Consider the following 22,978-nt stretch of genomic DNA (forward strand, 5'->3'; position numbering starts at 1 on the left):
AAGTTACTTAATCTCTCTGGGCCTCAGTCTTCCCATCTGCAAAGTAGGTCTAAACCAGACTCTGTATGGGAGCATTGAGAGACTTCAGTGATCCCTGTGTGCACTTGACGGGATCTCTGGTGTGGACTACCTGTCATTACAGTGGACACTTTCTCCAAGGATGTTTTCACACTGTCCTAGCCCTCGAGCACAAGAACCTTCACCAAGATGCTACTTCTGGGGCAAAGGCTTTTAAAGTATGACATTGACGAATGTCACTATTTGAGAATCGTTTGTGCCGAATGCAAGAGGTGGGCCGGTGAAGAGGTGGGCAGAAGGACCAGGTGCCATCCTGCACCTGCCACAGCCAGGTTCGTGCTGGCTCCGGGCAGAGGGAGGGGCACGTGCCTGTTCTAAACCTGCACACGTGGCCCGTGGGAGGGGAGCACAGGCGGGGCCACCCTCCAGGCTGGGGCTGGGAGAGCACCCTGTGCCTCAGAAGGAAACAAAAAGTCCTGTGTTCCCACAGGATAATGGCAGAGAGGAGCATGGATGTTCAGAAGCCAGCAGCCGTTTGAACTTGTCAATATGGAGTCATTGGCTTGCTAATGGGCATAGTTTTCCAATCCAAAGAGGCCCCTCCCCCAACTGTGGGGTAATTAGGGAGGTGCCCTTCTGTGCAGTTGGGAGACTGGGGATCCAGCTTCAGAAACAGTGTCAAGAAGCAGGCAGGGACGCACGTGGGTCTTTGCTGAGCAGCTGTCCCTGAATCATTTTTAAAATTTGCCGGATATTTAGAAGTCCAGCTCGTTGGTCACAGATTGGCAAAACTGGTTGGGAAGACAGATCTTTTCTCCAGCCTTAGCAACATTGTTTGAAGGACCCCTGCTCTCACCTCTTCAAGGCGGCTTGCTGTGGGGTGGGCAGAATATCATGGATTCTCCCCAGCTCGTCATTCAGGGAGGTTTCCCGCCTCGGGTGAGGTCAGCAGCCCTTCTCAGCCTCTCTTTTGTAGGTTACAAAATACAGAAATTAACAGCTCTGCGGATGCCTGGAAGGAAGGTAGGCAAGGAGACCGTGATACTCTGTCAGCGTCTGATCTCAGGTAGAATCTGCAGCCCAGGTGATTCGGGAGCATTTTGCACGGTGTCCCATGGCGTGAGTTGCCGCGTGGAGGCAGAGTGCACTTGTTCCTTGACGGGATGCGGAGGCAGCCGACGTGCCACGGCCAGGGCGCCCTGCACTTGCGCTGCTCACCGCATAGGTGATGCGGTTTCCGTCGTTTGCTCCTTTGTAAGTGGATTTTAGGCTCTTTGGGCAACCCGCCTAAATGGATTGCCCTACTCCTCGTCTTGAGAGTCGCTGTGCCTGAGGGTGAGCGACACTCCTGCTGTGCCAAGTGCTCCGACAGCTGATCGATTGGGACAACTCCTTGTCTCCGGAAACCCTGGGATCCAGGAGAATGCGGCCAGGGTGGCCGTCCTCTCCGTGGGGTCTGACCACGCCGATAAGACTGCGGCAAGCCCAGATTCATGGTGTTTGATTGCACGAGTTTGCTTTTTTGTGTGCCCTTGCTTTGCGAAATTTCATAAAAGTTCACAATTTAGATAGACTATACACGTGGAAATACAAACGGAAACGTTGTAATTTTTTTAACGTTTATTTTTGAGAGAGAGAGAAAGAGAGAGAGCGTAACTGGGGGAGGGGCAGAGAGAGAGGGAGACACGGAATCCAAAGCAGGTTCCAGGTTCTGAGCTCTCAGCACAGAACCTGATGCGGGGCTCGAACTCATGGACCTCGAGATCGTGACCTGAGCCGAAGTCAGAGGCTCAACCTGCTGAGCCAGCCAGGCACCCCTGCATCCAAATTGCTTTGAAAGGCTGCTGCCCACCGGCCCACGTGAAAGAGTAGCTTGTAAATACACCCTCAGCAACACACAGGCCGCCCACTTGGATGTTTAGGATGCTTCGGGCCAAGGGTGAGTGTGCAAAAGACATTTTACTTTTCTCTGAGTTTGGTACGATTGTCCGGCTCCGTCCCTCTCAGAGCTGGACAAAGTCAGCATAATTCTACCTCCTTCCCTAAATGAAGAAGCCCCGGCAGATGGAGTCTAAACGTCACAGTTTTATTTTCTTCTTTGTGAGGTTTGGATACACGGTAACGTTGCTGGGTCTTTCCATATCTCGTGAGCGATCAGGACCGAGCCCTGCAGCCTGGGGCCACTTCCTGCCGGCGTGCCCGCCCTCCTGACCTCGCCCGCCCGGCTCCCCCCCCCCCCGCTTCTCGGTGGATTTCCCCTGTCCCTCGTCCTCACACCTCCTCTTTCCCAGGGTCTAGCTTGGCAGGCGTCCTCCGCCTCTGTGCCCTGGAAGCAGAGTGGCCGCGTCTGGACGCCCCAGGGACAGACCTCCACACTTGCGTGGTCACGCTGGCTCAGGCTTCCCACAGAAGCACGTCTCCCCCCCCTCCCCACCCCCCCACCCCCCCCCCCCAGCCCGGGACGTGTGCGGCCAGCCTGAGCCTTTCCAGGTCTTCCGCACACAGACCTCGCCGCAGCTTTCCCTGGGGGCTCGGAGGGATTTGAGGGAGTTGCTTGTGGCAGCCTTGTGCCCCACCGATGCCTTTCATGGGTCCTCCTGCTGGCAGCTGGTGGTAGACGCCAGGAATGTAAAGAAAAGGCCGACTGTCCCTGCCCTGAAAGAATTATGGCTTCGTTGGCGGGGGGGATTGGGGACGGAGACACAGAAAGAAAAACCAACGGCCAGCGAACAAAGGTAAATGAACTCCAGGGTAAGCTGGATTTGCCCGTGCGGCCCAGCCAAGAGTGGTCTCAGCAGCCCTGGGTTAGCCTCCCTGCCTCCCTGCTCTGTGTGACATTGGTCAAGGGGCTCGCCGAGCCTCCGTGTTCCCTTCTTCCAAATGGGACTCGCCTGGCCTGTTTCGTGGGACTGGCTGTGGGCTGCGGGAGAGACACCGTGAGCGGCCCTGGACGGGATCCAAAATCCAATGGCTCCTCTCCTTCCCCTGTTTGGAGGGTGGCACCATTCCTGCCACAACCAGAAAGGTTTCCAGGTGTGGAATGATGCCATGCAAACAGCTCAGAGACACCCTCCTGGCGAGAGGAGCAGCTCTGCTCCCGCGAACCGACCTCCCCCACCCCCAGCTTTAAATGCCCTTGTTTCATCTTTTCAGACCTTGTGTTCAGTATTAGAATTGCAGTCTGCATCAGGGCCTTAGGCTGAAGGAAGTGTTCGTGTGCCGAGGGTTGACTGGAGAGGGTATTCTGGTTGCTTGGGTTTGGTTCTAATTGTTCTTTGAGAAACTGATAGTTGTGGTTTTGTGCTATGAAGTGTGTGATCTACTTGACCAGCCCACAGTTCCGTGTATCCTTGCTTAGTTTAAAAACTAAAACAGCCTGAGTTCAAAGCTGAATTCAAAATGGTTGTGTGTGTTTTTGGTTGGTATGTAGTCAATTATGCTTATTCATTTGTTTAACCATCGTTGGGCAGGGTCCCCGCCTGGTTCTACACACTCTTGGCTTTTCTCCCTTGTGGTTTTCAGTGTGGTTTGACTCAAGCCTGCACCTTTGCTTCTGCATATCATTGGGTTTTATTTTATGATAAAATGACTGAACATTACACTGGGAGGTAGTTTTGAGCATTTCTAACGAAGGCGGAACCGTCAAGGGCACTTTCTGCTCCTGGCTTCTCACCATGCTCGGCCCCAGACAAACACACACGTCTCTCTCCCCAGCATTTTCCCAGGCTCTCTTAGGGGATTGGAAGGAGGGGACTCTTACAATTATTCTTACGAAAAGCAGTTCCCCTCACCTCCCATGATCACCAGCGGCCCAACAATCAGTGCCTCCCTCACCTTCCCGCCATTCGCTTTGTGTTATGTCGGGCCCTGCTGCACTCTGGGAACTCTGTGACTTTATATGTTACCCAACAGACTGGTTCCCAGTTGATTTTTGGTGGATTCTTTGGAATTTTCTATGTGGATGCTCATGTCATCTGAGAATGCTGAAGTCTTACTTTTTTTTCTTTCCAGTTTCAATGTCTTTTATTTCTTTTTCTTGCCTTATTACGTTGACCAGTACAATGTTATATATGAGTGGTGAATGTGGACATTCTTGCCTTGTTCCCAGTATTAGTGAGGAAGCATTCAGTCTTCCCTACTGAAAATCACATTAGCTGTAGACTTGCCCAACTAGATTTAAAATTCCTTAGCATTAGGAGAACTATTTTTTCTGCTTTTTTTTTTTTTTTTTTTTTTTGACTTCGACCTACTTCCTGGGTCAGCTTCTTAATTCCTGCAACAACTTGTTATGATTGTGTGCTGGAGAGTGCTGTCTTTGGTGTCAAATATCTAGCCTGGCCATGACTAAGATAAGAAGTATTCTATTTTGGTGGAAGACACCGGGCACCGCATTAGCTGCTTAAAAATAGTGGCGATCGAAACATCTCACGGCACAGATGCATGGTGACAACTCTTCATGGTCTCTAGCTCCAGCGTGAGGCTTCCCTACTAGCCGCTCACACAAGAACCCAAGGGCCATGTCCACGAACCCGAGGGCCAGCTGAGGAGTGGATAGACAGAGCACGGTATATGGTGTATGGGAAATGAAAGAGTGTTCGTCCACAGGAAGGAACCAAGAACTGGTACATGTTCCAACATGGACGGACCTCAAAAATGTACTAAGTAAAAGCAGCAAATCACAAAACGCCACGTCCTGTAGGATCTCATTTTTATGAACTGTCCAGAAGGGACAAATCCATATGCAGAAAGTAGATTGGTGGTTGCCAGGGGAGAGGGGGTGGGGGGAGGATGGGCTGGAGAGCTAAAATGAACTAATGGGCGTGGGGTTTCTGTTGAGATGATGAAAATGCTCTAAATTTAGGTATGGTGGTGGCTGTAAAACTCTGTGGTTATGCTAAAAACCATTGAATTGTACACAGGTGGACTTTATGGCATGTAAATTATATCCTAATGAGCTGTTAAAAACGAAAAGGACATAAAAGCTAAATTATTGAGGAGTGAGCAGGCTGGATAATGATGTAGCTGGAAAACCTGGATGAGGGGCCAAGCCATGGAGGTTTTAAGAGGCAGTGTCTGGGAAGAGGGACGGAGGGCACCGCCTCGGAAGAGGGGGGCTCCCAGGCTGGGGACTAGACACCCAGTGCTTCTGATCCAGGTCAGCCCCCACGCCCCCCACCCCCAACACTGACAACCAGAGATCACAGGAGAGCTTGGGGCAGGGCACTTTGTGAAAGCTGATGACTGTAGCAAAAAATGTCATCATCACGTAGATAGATAGAGAGGCCTCAAGAAGACCCCAACAACGAAGCAAAAATGAGCACATCCAACTAGAGCTGTAGACCAAGAAGTGACTAGAATGAGCAACTAACTAACACAGGTAACCAGAAAACTAATTCATTCTCTTTTTTTTCCCCCTTTCTTTTTCAGACTATAGCCTTCGTTTTCCCTGGGTGAGTACAAAACTTAAACATTTTTTTTCTGATGTGTAGTTAACAACAAAAAAAGGGGGGTGTGGAATTTCATGGGACTTCATTATTAGTGAAGCATTATTTCTAGAGAAAGAGGGCCAGTATGATCAGCTGGTGTATTTGAATGTTACGCCTTAACCTACTTGAAGAGGCTCATATCATACTTTTGGTTACATCAGTGTGTGTGTGTGTGTGTGTGTGTGTGTGTGTGTGTGTGTGTGTTTGAAATCTGGCTTTGCTGTTCAGTCTCCTGAACTATATTGTTGAGAATACAATTTCAACCTGCTCTCCTTTCACTGATTTGTCTGTACTTTTCAAAGGGCCTCTCCTTATCTCGCTGAACACATTGGATGACTATTAGGGAACACAGAGGCACGTAATTGCATTGATGGTAATTGCCTCTTAAATTGATCTGCTTTGGGGGAAACTGCTGAAAAGGAGCTTTTCTGGAATGCACTTTGGGTTAAAAAAAAAAGAAAGAAAGAAACAGTGTCATTGTCACATCGTTTTATGCCTTTTGAGATCGAGGCAATGTTCCACGGCCCTGATGTCCTAGTACTTAGAGAAGGAAACACCACCGCCTTTTTGTGTTCTACTCAGTCGACTTACTGGTGTTAAGATCCCCCAAAGAGATCAAGGGAAGAAAATCTAAGAGCTCTTGAAGTGGCCGCAGTATGTGGGCAGGTGGCTCTGGGGGCACGGTGGTGCGTGTCCTCAAGTTCGGTGAGTGCACCGGATGTAGGCGGCCAGGACGTTGTATTTCTCACATGCGTCACCTTGTATGAAATACTCTGACTCCCTCCTGAATTATTCTAAGGTCGGTGGGTCGATTGTTTGGCTTTGGCTTCCCCCCCTTTTGGTCTCGTGGCAGTGTTCCGTCTGGGTGTAAATGCTTACGGTGGTCCCGGTGCGATCGAATGCGTGTGGGTTGTATGCACTCTTGCTCCCCGTCTCAGAGGAATGCAGATACAGCCAGCGGTTTATCGAGATAGAGAATGGGGAAGGCTCCGTTTGTCACCTGCTAAGCTAATTGCGTTGACCCTCTTCTCTATGCCATCATTATCGGATGTGAATCAGTTTTCGATGGCATGATCTACTTCAGCAAAAGTCAACAGTGGGCTCCAAGAGCGGGAATATTACTGGAATCATATCCAGGGGTAGAGACTTACGTACAAGAAGTCTTCAGTCCCTTAGTGCCTCAGAATCCTAAGCGAGAGGCATTGGCTCATCCATATTGGTTTCAATGGATATTAAACATGCTGTTCGTCAGGAGCACGGGCTCCCTATCTTGCTGGAATGAAACATTTGAGGGTCTCATCCCACAGACTCATCCCCTCCCCAAATACAAGATCCGGGTTATGATTTGTTATGACATCTGACCTTTACCCTCCTTGGCTCTTCACTCCGCACCGGTTCCTCCAAACCCAGTCTTGCCATTTGCCCATTCCAGAGTTTCCTGCCCTCTTGGCAACTCCACCTACTCCCTGGCCATGTCACTCAACCAGGTCCCATCGTTCACCTCCCTTTCTTTCTTTCTTTTTTTTTTAAGGTTTATTTATTTATTCTGTGAGAGAAAGAGAGAGAGAGAGAGAGACAGAGCACATGTGAGCAGGGGAGGCCCAGAGAGAGAGGGAGAGGAAGAGAGACTCCTAAGCAGGCTCCCCCCTGTCAGCGCAGAGCCCGACATGGGGCTCAAACCCAAGAACTGTGAGATGACTTGGGCCGAAGTCAAGAGCCAGATGCTTCACTGATGGAGCCACCCAGCCCCCGCTTCACCTCCCTTCCAGGAGGAAAGTAAAGGTTGCTCTCGGAAGCTATGAGTTGTTAGGTAACAAGGGCTGCTTATTTTAGGAATTTTCTCTTCGATGTGAGGAAAGTCTGTTCCAAGCATAAGCCCCTGCTTTGGTGGCTACCTCATTTAAAGCCTTTGTTGGAATCTGCTGCTGGGGGCATCAGGGTTAGAACATCGGATGGCTCTCTTAGCCTAAACATTCACTGCTAAACATTTGAGTCTTGTCCCAGAGTTTCAGGATTTCCACTAACAGAAAGGAATTTATTTCTAATTTGTGGGCTTAGAAATTTGGTTTGGAGTCAGCTAGAACTAAATAAACAGCTCACTTTGGGCAGGGCAGGAGAGAACAAGCCCCCTGAGGTCGGTGACTGTCCCAAGCCATGGTGCTCAGGTGGTGGGGTGGCTGCAGGAGCCCAGTAGACACCTGCTGGGTGAACCCAGGAGCCCCGGGCGCCCCCTCTGCTCTCAGCTGTCAGTCCCTTCCTGGGGTCATTGTAATGTATAAATGAGCTCACCCCGAGTTAGCAGGTAATAAAATTGATGTAATTAACATCATCGCAAAATTATGGCAGTTGTTTCCAACGTTTAAAGATGTCATTTAGGGGCGCCTGGGTGGCTCAGTAGGTTGAGCATCCGATCTTGATTTTGGCTCGGGTTGTGATCCTAGGATTGTGGGAGGGAGCCCCGCCGTGGGTTCCACCCTGGGCATGGACCCTGCTTAAGGTTCTCTCTCCCTCCCTCCCTCTCTCTCTCTTTCTCTCCCTCCGCCCCTCCCCCTGCACACATGCGTGCACTCTCTCTCTCTCTCTCTCTCTCTCTCTCTCTCTTAAGATAAAAACATAAAAATAAGGGGCACCTGACTGCTTCAGTCTGTTAGGCATCCGACTAACAGATGATTTCACAGTCGTGGTTTCGAGCGGGCTGTGCACTGATCGTGGAGCCTGCTTGGGATTCTCTCTCTCCCTCTCCCTCTGCCCCTTGCCTGCTCACACTGTCTCTCAAAGTAAATGAATAAACTTTTTAAAAAATTGCAATTAAAAGTAAAAAGTAAAAATACCAAGCGGGCATTTAAGTGGGTAGTGATGTATGTCCCAGGACTGTAACAGAGAGCAAAGGAGTTCTTTTTTTCTAGCCACACAGCCTGATTTTTCATTAAAAAAAAAAAAAAAGACGCTCTATATTAATATCTGGCCTTAAAAAAAAGAGTCCACTTTCCCCTGTTAAACTGGATTAAGAAGGGCCTTTTTAGCATGACCACCATCCCCCTGGTTTTCTTTTGTTTCTCCTTTTTGTACTATGTAAATACAGACTGGGGAAGTAATACTATAATTCATATCCACCATTGAACATGACCAAAGTCCCTCAACCCGACAACGCTTACGACTCTGTGGGTCTCCGTTGCCTTGTCTTTAAATAATGCAGTGGAATGTCAGAATTAAGAATTTATGCAAGACACGTAATTAAGGTTTAAATATCTTCTCCAGGCTCTGGGAGGTCTTGTTTTGTTATACCAAAGGGTATCCACCAGTGAGGAAAATTAAATGATACCGTAACTTGGCTGTTTCACTTTGGTTCTTGGAAATACCAAAGGGATAAAAGGCAATGAAATTAAAGTGCTGATATTAACAGTGAATTTTATTTTAAAATTAACTTGCGGTATTCATTCGCTAGCTGTCTCCTCTTTAATGATCTATCTTTCCTCCTCTATCAGTTTCCGTATGTGTGATTTTTCTCTTCGAAGTCCCTTTTCTTCTCCGGTGTTGGCGGGAATGGCCACCAGGGCAGGAAAAGAAAAGAAGCATCTGAAGGTTTTTAAATGAGGTGCGGGGGCCTGGCCTGTGTTTGGCAAGGCAGGGCGGACCCCTCGGAACATGCCTTCTGACCACCTCAGCTGGGCCTCCGTTTCTGCAGGTGGTTTCTCTGCTGGGCTCTGCGTCTTCAGAAATGACAAGCGTGATGTATGATGTGCAGAGCTCACAAGACTTGAACACTTTCTCAGATATTTGACTTCGATTTCCTGCCTTTGCCCTGTTCTTGGGTTTTTATTGGCATCAGCGGATCCTCTGGGTTTCCTATCCGAGCAAAATGTGTTTCTCCCAACCGCGAAGAAGTTATTCTCCCGTAACTGAGATTGGAAGGTGACGGCACGTTGGAAGAATGCCTGCGGGCCGGCTGGTGACAAACGGATTCATCCCTCATTTGTTTCCATTTCCACCCCCCTCCCCCCAGGAAAGTTTCAACATTCTTCCAAGAAGTACCACCTAAAAGGGTCCGCTGGGTAATTGTTTGTCATATGCCAAAGCCATGGATATTAAGCGGTCATGGTTTCCACTTAGAGGAAATAGGAACACAGCTCTTCTATATAAACTCGTGTCTCGTCCCTGAGCTCCTGGGGACCCAGTTCAGAGCTGGAATTCTTCCACAAATCTTTTTCCAGCTGACAGGAAACCATGGATTCTCGCGGGCCGGGATGGCTCCCCAGCATCATCCCCGTAGGACCGGAGGTAAAGGGGCGCCGGAAAGGGGAACTTTCCTCGTCGCTTGGGATTTAGGCCGTGGTTGTTTGTGATATAATTCCTAAGGCGTTTAAAAATCCAGTGCAAGAGTATTAGCAGGAAGCGGTCGTTAAGGGAAAATTTGGCAAGCGCCTCCGTTCGCTTTGTCCAGCCCCGTGCAGGAAATCTGGGATTTATGCTTCAGGAAACTGTTTTAATCCACCGCAGCCGGGCCAAGTGGTGCCCAGGGACGGTGCCGTGGAGAGCCGGCTGCCTCAGGGCCGGCGGGTTGTCCGACTGCCAGGAATCCATGGTGAGGTCCACCTTTTAGGAAAACAATCTCCACTTGTTGTTGGGGCCCCAGGCTGACTGGGTGACACGTCAGAATCCCAGTCATTCTAAATGGGACGTTTCCTTTTTTTATTATTATTTTTTTTTATAATCAGACCCACCCTCCTAACTTGCCTTATCAGCTAGATTTGTGCAGTGGCATTTTAGTTCAAAATGACACAGTGAGAACGTGGGAAGGACCTGGTCTGCAGGACAGTGAGTTGGTCCTTCAAGGAGCTTGTGATCAGGTGCACGAGGCAGGGCTGGCGTTCTGTGTGCCGGGCTTTCCAGCCTGTGCACTTCGGTGTGGAAACAGACGGCGTCCTCTGCCTGACGGTGGCGTCGGTCACACTGCGGGGAAGAGGACAGGAGGAGTATCAAACTTTTGGGATGTATGACTTTTTTTTAAATATATTTTTTTAATGTTTATTTGTTTTTGAGAGACAGAGAGAGAGAGAGAGAGAGCATGAGCAGGGGAGGGGACAGAGAGAGAGGGAGACACAGAATCCAAAGCAGGCTCCAGGCTCCAAGCTGTCAGCACGGAGCCCCTCGCGGGGCTCGAACCCACGAACCGCGAGATCATGACCTGAGCCGAAGTCGGACGCTTCACTGACTTAGCCACCCAGGCACCCCTAAATGTTTATTTATTTTTGAGAGAGAGGGAGAGACAGAACGTGAGCAGGGGAGGGGACAGAGAGAGAGGGAAACACAGAATCGGAAGGGGGCTCCAGGCTCTGAGCTGTCAGCACAGAGCCTGAAGTGGGGCTCGAACTCACGAACTGCGAGATCACGACCTGAGCCGAAGTCGGACGCTTCACCGACTGAGTCTCCCAGGTGCCCCCCGGGTGTGTGACTTACAGAGGGATTTCTGAGACCCCCGGGGCCACAGAATCGGGAATGAGGTCTGCACAATGTTAGGAGCCGGGACGGACCCCCATTCGATGCGGGAACTCGCTGGCCCCCAACTTTTAGTCCCACGGCCTGGGGGATGTCCCCACATGAACTGGGACACTGGGCAACAGGAGTATAAATCCATTCTGTTCGAAGACTGACCCTCTGAGGTGACTTTTTTAAACAGCTTATTATGGTACAGAGTTTGGTATAAAATATTTAAGATGTCGGAAAACCCTCTGTGGAATTGCTGAACGAAAATCCGTCCTGTAACGGATTCTCTGAGTAGTTTTCCTTCTTGTTTTGAGTGGAAACAAGCAATAAGCAACAAGCCAGAAAAAAAAAAAATGGATTTGTGTGATTTTTATGATGGGGACTGATTGGATTCTAACAACTTTTTAAAAATACGTTGGTGGCGTTTAACTGATCTCAAACAACCCCACCAAGACTGGTCTGCTGTCAGCAATGATAGAGGTTTTGTGTTCAAATACTGTACGTAAAAATATGTTGAAAGCCACCCCGTTACCACGTTGTTGCTGCTGCTGCTGAGAAATGAATTTTTTAAAATCGTCATGTTGGTGGAAATTATTATTCACCAAAACAGGACTTGATCTATTTCCTGTTTTGCCACATAAGTTAAATGCCTTGTGCCGTTTATAATCACGCACACGCACGTAGAGCACTTTACAGTTTGCAGAGCTCCGGCTCACGACCTCACTCGGGCCTCCGAGATTCCTTGGAGGCAGCACGGGCGTGCGTTCTCACCTCCGCCTTGAAGAAGTGAAGACAGAGACCCAGGCCGCCTGGGAGAAGTGAGCGGGTAGGACAGTGGGAAGGGACCCGCCCGTGTGCAGCGGCCCCCGCCCTGGGGCACAGGTTCCCTCTGAAACCGAAAAGCCGGGCCGCACTCATTCCCGCCCCCCGCAGTGAGGACGCAGCCCTGCCGAAAAGAAAGCAACATTTTCCATCATGAAAAACTATCCTTTTGCAGTTATGCGAGGCATAGAGGACAGCAATAAATGAGGACATGTCCCACGGGTCCGGCAAACGGCGTGCTGGTAGATAATTATATTTTGGAACGACTTTACACTCAGTTGAGTTGATCTTGGCCAGCGTTCCGAGTGTTTCCACATGCTATGTGCTGACCAAATTCAGTTTTCTAATCTCTTTGCACACACTTGCCCGGCTTCCTCCCAGGTTTTGTCTGTTCCCTCCGCCGGTGTGCCTCAGGTGGCCCCTGTGGGCCCATAATCGTGCCGGGTGTTCAAAACCCAAGTGGTAGGTCCGAGTTTCCGGCTTGAGCAAATATTGCCGATAGGGCCTATGTCGGAATCCTTTCTTTTGGCAGGTGGGGTTGTGCGTTTTGCACAGAACCCTAGGAGAGGAATTTGGACAGACCTAGAGTGTGAGTGACTCAGACATGCCCCTTCATGCCCTGAGCCGTACCTTCTTGGTCTAAAAAAGTAAAGGGCTGGGTGACAATTTCTTTAAGGTCTCTTCTAGACGTGAAGTTGATGATCTAGGGCGATGCCTGTCTGGATGTGGCATTAACACAGGAATCTCCCTAAAGGAGCCACTGCTGTGAATCCACCAGTTACGTCCATCTCCTTCCCTCCCTGGAGGATGTCTGTCTATACCTCCTGATGTAAATGTTTTACAACCTTCGCTCGGGAAGGAAAGCAGCCGTCCTTTGCCGCTCTCTCTGCCTCTGCTCTTGTTTATGTTAGCTCCCACTGCCTCCAAAAGAACCAGGAAGCATAGAAAGCAGGGCCTTATTAGTGGGAGAACATTTTTTTTTTAATGTTTATTCATTTTTGAGAGAGGTGGAAAAACAGAGCACGAGCAGGGAAGGGGCAGAGAGAGAGGGGGAGACACAGGATCCGAAGCAGGCTCCAGGCTCCGAGCTGTTGGCCCAGAGCCCGAAGCGAGGCTCGAACCCACAAACCGAGAGGCCACGACCCGAGCTGAAGTTGGATGCTTAACCGACTGAGCCACCCAGGTGCCCCAGTGGGAAAACATTTCTGAAGGGCAGTCTTCTTCCCATGATGTGCACGTGCACAAATTAAAGACTGCGAATCCTTCGGCTCTGATTTTAAAACTTGAGCAGAAACACGAGTTAGTAAAACAAAGGCCCTTTCCCCACCGTTCTGAGACCCGTTCTGGCAAATGGTTCTGGGGGTTGCATGATGGTTTGTGGTACCCGAAGAAGTGATTCCCTGGGAAGGCAGATTGCTTAATCTTTTCAGAAACCATGGAAACCCCCTGGGGCCGCTCTGCTTCCCTCTGGTGCGAGTTCTCAGCAGAAGAACAGGCTGGAAAGTGCCTGTCGCGGGAAGAAGTTAGCGTCCTGAATGCACGCGGTGTGGGCAAGATCACCCTCAGAGCCATCACTGTTTCCAAGTCCTGTTTCTGGCTTCCTTCCAACGTGAAGTCACCGCCGACATTCTGTTGTGCTGTTTCCTGTTGTGGGTGGATTTATTTAATTTTTAATGAGTGATTCACAACCCATGGCTGTCTGTTTTTCCTCCTGCTGAGAATTAAGACATGTTTCCTTTAAAAAAAAATTGTGCTATCATCTGGGTACCGTGGTACTCGGCGTGTTTGGGACAGGGGGACATGGTGATACCACAAAGGGGAGGCATTTAGCCTCCCCGGGACTCTTATGAAACAGCAGTGATGAAATCATCCTGTGACTATGCTGCTCCAGGGTAGAGGCGGTCGGACCTCATTATACATCCCCAGACCCTCCTTTCTCTACAAATGTTGTTGAATGCCGTGTAGCTGTTTAAAAAAAAAAAAAAAATTCTTTTTTTCACGTTGCTACAAATCCATTCTGCTTGGAAAGCCACGTGGTCAGTCTCCCTCCCGGAGAGCCCAGTAATATAATCAGTTGCCACTCACTCAAGCTTCCTCCTCGTCTGCCTGTTTACTCCAAGCGGCCTCTGTCCACCCAGCTGGGCTCATGTGCCGCCTCTGGTCCATAACCTTAATGGAAAATAGCACCGGGAGGCGGGGCACATCCTGGGGACCAGAGCTGTTGAGCTCCTGTCTCACGGTCACTCCCTGCCAGCCTGCTTCCACTCCTTGGCAGATCAGCATCGCTCCTTCAGATGGGTGGGGGGTGCCTCCATCTGTACAGTGAGGCACTCCTGCCTGGCCTGGGCGTAGCCGGCCAAGCTCGTGCCCCACGCCTGGCACCAAGGACCCCAGCGTGGGGCTTGTGTACTGAGTCGGACCGCATCAGAAATCTTTTTTTTTTTTGCTTTTTTTAAGTAGGCTTCATGCCCGGCATAGAGCCCAACGCGGGGCTTAAAGTCACAACCCTGAGATCAAGACCTGAGCGGAGATCAAGAGTTGGGTGCAAAACCGACTGAGCCACCCAGGCGCCCCCAGAAATCTAAATAGTGCATCAGGTCCACCTGGGTGGCTCAGTCGGTGGAGTCCACCTTTGGTTCAGGTCACAATCTCACGGTTCATGGGTTCGAGCCCCATGTCGGGCTCCATGCTGATAGTGGGGAGCTTGGGGCCTGCTTCAGATTCTGTCTCCCTCTCTCTCTGCCCCTCCTCATCCCCCGCTTGTGTTCTGTCTGTCTCTCTCTCTCTCTCTCTCTCAAAAAATAAAATAAACATTAAAAAAATTTAAATACTGCATCAGAAATACAAATATTACATCAAGAATCTAAGTTCCCAAGACGGCTCTCCAAGTACCTTTTCTAGAAATTCAGATACCATGGCAGAAATGCAGGTGTTGTACTCCAAGTCCAAATACCTGGTCAGAAATCCAAGTGCCTGGTTAGAAATTCAAGTAGCATGTAAGAAATCCAAATACTTCTCGTCAACAGTGCAAAAGTATTTGATGATTTCACTCCTATGTGGAATTTAAGAAACACGGCAGATGAACATAGGGGAAGGGAGGGAAAAATAAGGTAAAAACAGAGAGGGAGGCAAACTGCAAGAGACTCCTAAGTACAGAGAACAAAGCGAGGGTTGATGGAGGGAGGTGGGTGGGTGAGGGGTGGGCATTGAGGAGGGCACTTGTTGGGATGAACACTGGCTGTCGTATGTAAGAGGTGAATCACTAAATTCTACTCCTGAAACCAATACGACACTAGATGTTAACTGACTTGAGTTTAAATTTAAAAAAAATAAAATAAATCCAAATGCCTCTTTAGGGTTCTTTAGGAACCCAAGTACCACGTCTGAGCATTTGTCACTGTAGTGCGTGTCGGGTCCTCATTTTTCCCTAGAATGTGTGGCCCCTTTTCTGAAATTCATTTTAAAAGTTAAAAAAAGGTAACTTTTATTTCAGCTGGGCTCCTATGCAGTTTGTAGAAACTTGTCTGTTGTCTGAGTCGGGGTGACCCTGGGAGATACGAAACAGTTGGCAGTCGCCCCTTGTCACACAGCGCAGCGAGGCTCAGTGGATGGCTGAGGAAGCTTTTTCGTGACGTCTCTAATCCAGATTCCGCGAAAGACCAAGAACCAGTGTCGGCGGGGTCTCGGCAATCCTGGTGGGAAGTTTCTTAAATCCACAGGAAAGGGTTTTCTTTGAGGATATGGGTAAAAGAGAATTAATTACATCCTCGTCTTGGGAAATGAAAAGTCAAATTAAGCGAATGGCCTGATGAAAGAGAGCTCCCGGTTCGGCTGTAGAAACGCGTCTTTTCTTGAACTCCTGTTTTCTGTTCTCCATGATTTGTAGAATATGGAAAACATCGCTGGAACGGTCGCCTGGTTGGCTAGGAGACAAGGGGACGGAGACCAAGCGAGTTGGCTCCGCGCCTGACTGTGACCTGCGGGACGCGGCAGCTCGAGGGGCGGCCAGTGTCCTCGCTGGGACCCAGCAGCTCCCCAGGTCCACGAACGATTGCGGAAGGAGGGGGAGTGCAAGAGTGGTCGGGCACGGGGAGCGGGGGAGAGCAGGCAGTGGGCAGAAAGAAAACTCCACCTGTGCCTTCTCCACGGTGCCTGGGTGGCACTTAGTGTGAACGGGGCCAGCTACAGAAGCTGTTGGATTGCTTGTTCAAAGTGTAGGACAAAAAGCCTTTTTCTTCCTTCTGTGGTCTCTCTCTGGACCTGTCATGCTGGGTTTTTTGGTTTTTGTTTTTTTGTTTTTTTTTTTACCTTCTATTCAGTGTCATGGTCCCTGGGGTACGGGGTTACTCTAGGCAGCACAGACTGTCACAGATGCCCCAGACCGTGCCCCGCGACTTGGTAAGGAAGTGCACACATCAGGGGGCAGGAAGCAGGGAGTCAAGAACCAGCCCTGGGGGAGGTGGCAGCAGGTGGGCCAGGTGTAAGGCTGCAGGGTCCCGGAGCCCTGCGCCATTGTCCCATCAGCCTGCGCCTTCAAAACACAGAAATTCAGAGGTAAAGTTATTACAGACTTCAAGACAGCGGCTACTGGGCGTGAAACCCCATGCACCGGGCCCTTCTGAGTGTGGGTCTCTGGGCGACAGCTCTGGTCTCTTACCCCCGCCCCCCCCCCCCCCCCAGCAGCCCGGCCGTAAGAAAAGATGGTCAGAGCGCTGGAATGTTCACTCCTGGATTTTGTAATAAGGGACTTCTGTTCCCGAGGAACGCGGTCCATTTCCAAAGAGTGTTTTATTTCTCTCTGCATCATTAGTTCATAGGAAGGTCTTCCCTGAAACAGCCCTCGCTACCCAACCCCCAGCCCATGTCACGTTCTGCAGCCCTGTTTCACTTTCTTTATGTTGTCGTTCAAGCCCTAGTGCGAGGGTGCACTCTGTCCCCTGCGGGAACGTAGGCACACCAGCGAGGGCACAATGAGGGAGTGTGTGTTTATTATTCCTTACGCTGCCTCACATCCTTTTTGGAGCAAGGTGGATATAAATACACAAATGAAGTCAACTGGCACCCCGAAATGCAGAGTGCAGAGTGGGGGGGCTTGCCAGAACTCGGGCATACCTGCCAGGAGACCGACGACAGCAAAACAGTCATGTGCCTTTTGGGGCCTCCATTTGAAGGACTTAAGACGGGTCCCCGAGGCCCCTAAATTCTCAGGGTCGGCGGATCCAGAATCACACCACGGGATTACTCAGCTCGGCTAATGGCCCAGAGCCTGCGGTGGGGTTTGAAAGTGGACGGCCCCCGAGGCTTTCTGGGGTTTCATAAATAGCTTCATGCAATAGGTTGTTATAAACACGTCAAAGCCTTGTTTTCCTGTGACACTGCAATATTTCGTGAGTTCTTCTGGATGGCATAGCAGAATGGCTGAAGTAAACATTGCCTGGAGTGGTTGAGAGTTTGCTGAGCGTTGGGGAAAACTGTCAGGTCAGGAACCTAATCATTCTTACATGCCTCATTTGTCATTTCTTTTTTTTTTTTTTAAGTTTATTTATTTATTTTGAGAGAGAGAGAGAGAGTACGAGCAGGGGAGGGGCAGAGACAGTGGGGGCAGAGAGAATCCCAAGCAGGCTCCTTGCTAACGGCAGAGGGGCTCGATCCCACAAACCTCAAGGTCATGACTTGAGCTGAGATCAAGAGTCAGACGCTCAACCGACCGAGCGACCCAGACGCCCCGCCCCCATTTAGCATCTCTGCCCATGTTTACACTCATTCTCCACACGCGTGCGCACACACGCTGGGAAGAAAAAACCCCAGACCGCCTTGAAGCAAATGGACGTGACCTCTCTTTCTAGAATGTGTGTTAGTAGGAAGTAGGGAGCTTTCTGTGAGAGCTCAGCGAGCCGTGCACCCCACCTGCGTCTGCCTTAGCTGACGGCCCTGGCGTTTAAAGAGTCTAGTGTCTCTGGGAAAATTCACGTCGTGGACATCTCGTTGCCAGGAAGCAGTGCCACTCACTTTTCGTTTCAAGATGCTGTGAAGTCTTGTGTGTTATTCCCAGTGTGGACGTGGAGCCATGAACGATGTCTAATGATTTGGAAGGGGAGAGAGCCGGAGGAGGACACGCGATGCCGGAAGCTTCCGTTGCTCAGCAACGTGTAATTTCACCTGTGTTTCACCAAAGGCAGGTAAATGGGCAAAGCCCATTTAGTACGGGTGGCACATAAAGGGGAAGATCGCAGCACCTGCCCTGTTCAAATCATTGCTTCCGCCGTGGAAAATAAGCAGCAAAGGACAGATCCGGGCGGGTCGGACACCGGTGGGCGCACCAGGAGGGTGGGCAGTGCAGCGATGCCCCATTCTTCTGCATCATACTAACTTAGCAATAAAGCACATCGAGTTGCTCAAGTTTCTAACTGTACAATCTCTGGCCTAAGAAGCCCCTTCCCGAAGGTTCACCGCTGAGGCCACCCGTGTTTTCCTAAGCGTGGCCCCTCAGTATGGAACCCATGTCTGTGCAACTGCATCCGTCCAGGATACCCCACCTCCCCGGCCCCAGCTTCCGCTGTCCGCTTCCTTGAATGTCGGCAGCTCAGCTCACGAAAAGTCTTCCTTCCAGTGAAGAAACCCACATGCCCTCAGGCTCTGCAGTCACAGAAACCGGGCTGGCGAGTCCTGGCTGTTGGGAGTTACTGTAAATGCCGCGCCCCCCATTTCTTTGTGGAGTGGGTGTTTCGAGAAGTGTGTCTATTCATTGTTGTAGCCTCGGTGTAAGGCCCCCATGACATTCTTTCCTGTGTGGGGAGAGTTTTCCTTCTGTTCCTAAAACAACAGCTTCTCAGCTTCAAGCCTGGCCAATCTTAATAGAGTCGTAGCAAAAAAAAAAAAAAAAAAAGTAAAGCAAAGCAAAAACTAAAAAACAAATAAAGGGCATTGGCGGGGATGGGGGGGGGTGAGGCGGGAGTGATGGAATTTGCATTCATTTGCATGCACAAATAACCTGGCTCAAACTCAGGTTAACTTCATGATTTGGGGCCAAATTAAAAATTTTTTAATGTTGATTTATTTTTGAGACAGACAGAGAGACAGAGCACAGAGGGAGAGGGGCAGAGGGAGACAGAGACACAGGATCTGAAGCTCAGGCTCCAGGCTCAGAGCTGTCAGCACAGAGCCCGGTGCGGGGCTCGAACCCACCAACTCTGAGATCATGACCTGAGCCGAAGTCCGACACTCAACCAACTGAGCCACTCAGGCGCCCCTTGGGGCCAAATTTAGATTTGACATTTTCCTGGAAGCTTGGCTTTAGTTAATTACCACTTTAGGTCCACTCCAGGTTTATTTCTCCTCATTTGATGGACACCATCTTGTTGGGAGGCCAAGCCAGCCCTTAAGACCATTTTGCTATAAGAGCCAAGGGCAGGGGCGCCTGGGTGGCTCGGTCGGTTGGGGTCCAACTTCAGCTCAGGTCACCATCTCACGTTTCGTGAGTTTGAGCCCCTTATCAGGCTCTGTGCTGACGGCTCGGAGCCTGGAACCTGCTTCCGATTCTGTGCCTCCCTCTCTCTCTGCCCCTCCCCTGCTTGTGCTCGCTCTCTCTCTCTCTCTCAAAAATAAATAATACTAAATTTTAAAAAAATAAAAAGAAAAGAAAAAAAGAGCTAAGGGCAGCCAAGTGTCCAGATAAACTCGGAGTCTGCAGAAGGTAAAGCCGTGAAGCCCCTGTGCTCCAAAGGGAGGTTTCCACCTGTCGTCTTCAAGGCCATCCCTCACGTCCCTGCTCTGCTGTGGGGCTGTCACAGGGTAGATACCCTCTTCCAGCCTGGACTCCAGGGCTGGAGCCTCAGGGAACCAGCCTCCACGAGTTCAAGTGGAGTTCAGCACTCGAATAGTAGTACCTGCCTTGTTTTATTGTTATTGCTGTTGTTGTGTGAAGCCAGGCTTCACAGGTGAGAGCCCCCAGGAGCCCGCAGAAGCGTATGTGTATGTGTTTGTGTGTGAATGTGCGTGTGCACCGGTGACAAATACAAGCAAGACAGGAGACGTACACAATGCTCAGCCGATGCTTCAAAAACGAACATGGCAGGGGTTCAATTAAAGGGAACTCCCAGCCCCCCTCCCCCTGCCCCCCCAAAAATGTATTTTGGCCGATTTCTAGTTTTCTCACTTCTGCTTTCCGAGCAGCTCTCCTCGGGTCACTGGGAATAGTGAGAAACGTTTCCTGAAGTTCATAGAGGGGGATACGTGGCGGTACCGTGGAGGTGTTTCGTCTCCTTGTTTTCGATCTCGATCTCGTGGCGCGTGTTTCGGCCGTTGGGTCAAGGGCACTTTCGGCTGTCACCGCTCATCCCCGCCGTGAGGGGGAGCTGGGGCTTCTATTGACTCAGTTTTACCTAGTCAGGTGTTTGTTGTATGAAAACCCCGTGCCGTGTGAAACAAATGGCTGGGGGTAAGCGTGTGGCGTGGCTGCAGCGGGAGGGGCGGAACCCACGGCCGCCGTGCGGTGGCGTCACCATGGCAACCGATGGAAATAATGGCCCCCTTCGGGAATAAAAGAGATCTCAATCCTGTTGCGATCGAGCCGCGCTGGCTGTCTGCGGGAGAGATGGTCTTCGGTGATTGTTTCAGAAATGTCCTTATCAACAGACCCTGAATGAGAGGCGGCGTTTTCGGAAAATAAATGCATCTGCAGACAACCCATGTGATAATCTAAGTCACCGAGGACAGCAGGGCAGGGATTTGAGAAGCTGGGGAGGGAATACCACGGGTATGTCCCGTGCCCACCGCCGTGCCTGCTCGAAGCCTGGTCACTGGCCCTGCCGCGCAGGATCATTGCTGGTTTTTTTTTTTTTTTAATGGGAGGCAGACATAATTGGGAATTCAAGGAACTTGAGTATATAACTAGCACCTCCTTGGCACATAGCAAGTACTCAGTAAACAGTACTTAGGATCAAATGCTCAGGACCAAATGAAAGTCAGTGCCTGGGGCTGGTCAGAGGGATTGTAAAAGTATTAAAAAAAAAAAAAAGTAAGAGAGTACAGCCAACCATCCTCCAACGTCGCGGGCCACTTTGGTGGGTTTATGTGAGTGTCTCCCTGAAACACTAGACCCTGTGTTAGAACAGTCTGTGCACCTGTGACGCCAGCACTCACAGCCCCATCCTCGGGGAAGGGCACTTTCTGTATGAAGCCACCACCTCCCCGGGGATGTTCAACCCATAGAACGTGAAACCCAGAAGCTTCCACTTTGTCGCAAGGGAAGGGGAACTTGGTAAGAACAGGCAATACACAAGCAGCAGAGAGTTTCAGCTTTTCGGATAACAGACGAGAGAGTAATCTTGTGGGTACATTTCCCTTTTTAGTTTAGGAAGTGCTGTGGAAGAAAACAGAGATATTTTTGATAGGACTTGACTCTGCAGAGCAGCACCATGCCTGAAATAGAACTGCTCTTTAAGCCGAGTGGAAAACTCTAGAATGAAAAAAATGTACCTTTACACCCTATTTGGGGGAAAAGGACTCCTAATGGATGTGCCAGGGAGCCTCTTTCCCGGTTCCACTGTATTTGCATTTCAAATTCCTTTTGCCTTGAAAGAACCCTTTTGAAAGTATAACATGAGCAGTGACTTTTGCTGGAAAACTGCATGTGCAGCGTGGGGGTTTGTGATCGGGGCTGACCCTGTCTTCTCCTCCCCTCCGCCTGCGGGCCCCGGGTCCTCTCCCTTCCTCTGTCCTCCACCCCCAGCCCCCTCCGCTGCCAGCAGCCAGACTGGCTTGTATGCTGCCTGTCCTACTGATTTATTTTAAGCTTAAAAAAAAAAAATGTCACTACACCACTACGGTTATAAATTTATTTTTAAGTATTGATTTCAACGAGAGATGAGCACGCGCTCCTGTCACTTTTTCCCTGCTGGATTTTCGGCTCTGGTTTCTGATGACATCGTCTGAGTGCCTGCGGCCGGCAGCCTCAGGAGGAGAATTGCAAAGGGAAAACCCCGCGTAAATAATGTATCACCTCTCGCATCTGTAGCCCGCTTGGAAATGTTCACGTTATCAGCCGGTGAGACTCCAGCGCCGTGAACGTGGGTTTGAGCAAGGTGATCACCTAGGGGCTGCTTACAAAGTGATGCTGTGTAAGTATCCATGGATGCAGAATACAGACACGGAAGGGGATTTCCAGAAGGTTCCTCCTGTCTCTCATGGAGGTTGTGAGGAAAAATGCACTCTCCACCGGCTTTTAGAGTTTAATATCTAATGTTGCTTCTCCCTGATAAGTTAGGGATGTCATGGCCGTTCTGTTCTTCGCCAAGCCCCCGTGTGAGTTTATGCCACCAGTTGGTCAGACGTAACATCCCTGTAGGTGTTGGTTCCGCAGCTTTGTTTTGTTTTGCTTTTTTGTTTTGTTTTTGCTATATTTTATTAAAAGAATTCTAAGCATACATAAAAGGAAAAAGAATTTCATACTGGAGCTCTTTTCCCCAAATAGGGCTTAGAATGAAAATACGAACAGATTCAAGAAGCATTTTCATAATGTACAAATGGTGACTAGATCCTGGACTTTTTTTTTTTTTTTTTTAACATAATACTATGTACATGTGCTCTTGGTTTTGGGGCAGATTCCCGTGATTCATCACTTACATACAACACCCAGTGCTCATCCCAACAAATGCCTCCTCAACGCCCATCCCCCATTTCTCCCTCTCCCCCGCCCCCTCCCATCAACCCTCCGTGATTCACGCCAGTCTTATGCCTTCCTCCTTCGGTATAAATTGCTATTTAATATAGAAGTGCTTTCTCTTTCACTTGAAATACAATAACCAAATGTACTTTAAGCAGCGAGAACATACTTAAAATTTTGGACATGCGTCTTTCAACTAATGTGAAAATTATAAAGGCATTTTAGGAGGAATTTGACCTGAAAGCTGACTAACCAATTACTTGAAACATTACACGATAAAACCGGAGGAAGAGATTTTTCCCTTTCTTTTTCTTTCTTTCTTTCTTTCTTTCTTTCTTTCTTTCTTTCTTTCTACCACACGGCTTGTGGTTGAAGGCTGTATCATATATATATATATATATATTTTTTTTTTTTTAATGTTTATTTATATTTGAGAGAGAGAGACTGAAACAGAGCATGAGAAGGAAAGGGGCAGAGAGAGGCAGACACAGAATCTGAAGCAGGC

General features: G+C 49.6%; 1 protein-coding gene across 5 annotated transcripts in view; it reads left to right on the forward strand.

Moving 5' to 3' along the window:
• Positions 1-22,978, forward strand: part of PTPRE (protein tyrosine phosphatase receptor type E) — a 160,885-nt gene that overhangs the window by 58,861 nt on the left and 79,046 nt on the right. For 2 of the 5 annotated variants that reach the window (XM_053910048.1, XM_053910047.1), the window contains exon 2: positions 5,446-5,468. Coding sequence is in view for 2 of the 5 variants with exons in the window: in XM_019424610.2 (XP_019280155.2) it covers positions 5,054-5,173; positions 5,446-5,468 (143 nt within the window). In the remaining 3 variants the exon portion in view is untranslated. Of the gene's footprint in view, positions 1-4,987; positions 5,174-5,445; positions 5,469-9,021; positions 9,783-22,978 lie in introns of those variants that run through there. The other 3 variants (XM_019424610.2, XM_053910046.1, XM_053910049.1) reach the window with 3 other exon arrangements.

This window comes from Panthera pardus, unplaced genomic scaffold (assembly GCF_024362965.1).
Source record: "Panthera pardus isolate Hobbes unplaced genomic scaffold, ASM2436296v1 HiC_scaffold_22, whole genome shotgun sequence".
Taxonomy (NCBI): domain Eukaryota; kingdom Metazoa; phylum Chordata; class Mammalia; order Carnivora; family Felidae; genus Panthera; species Panthera pardus.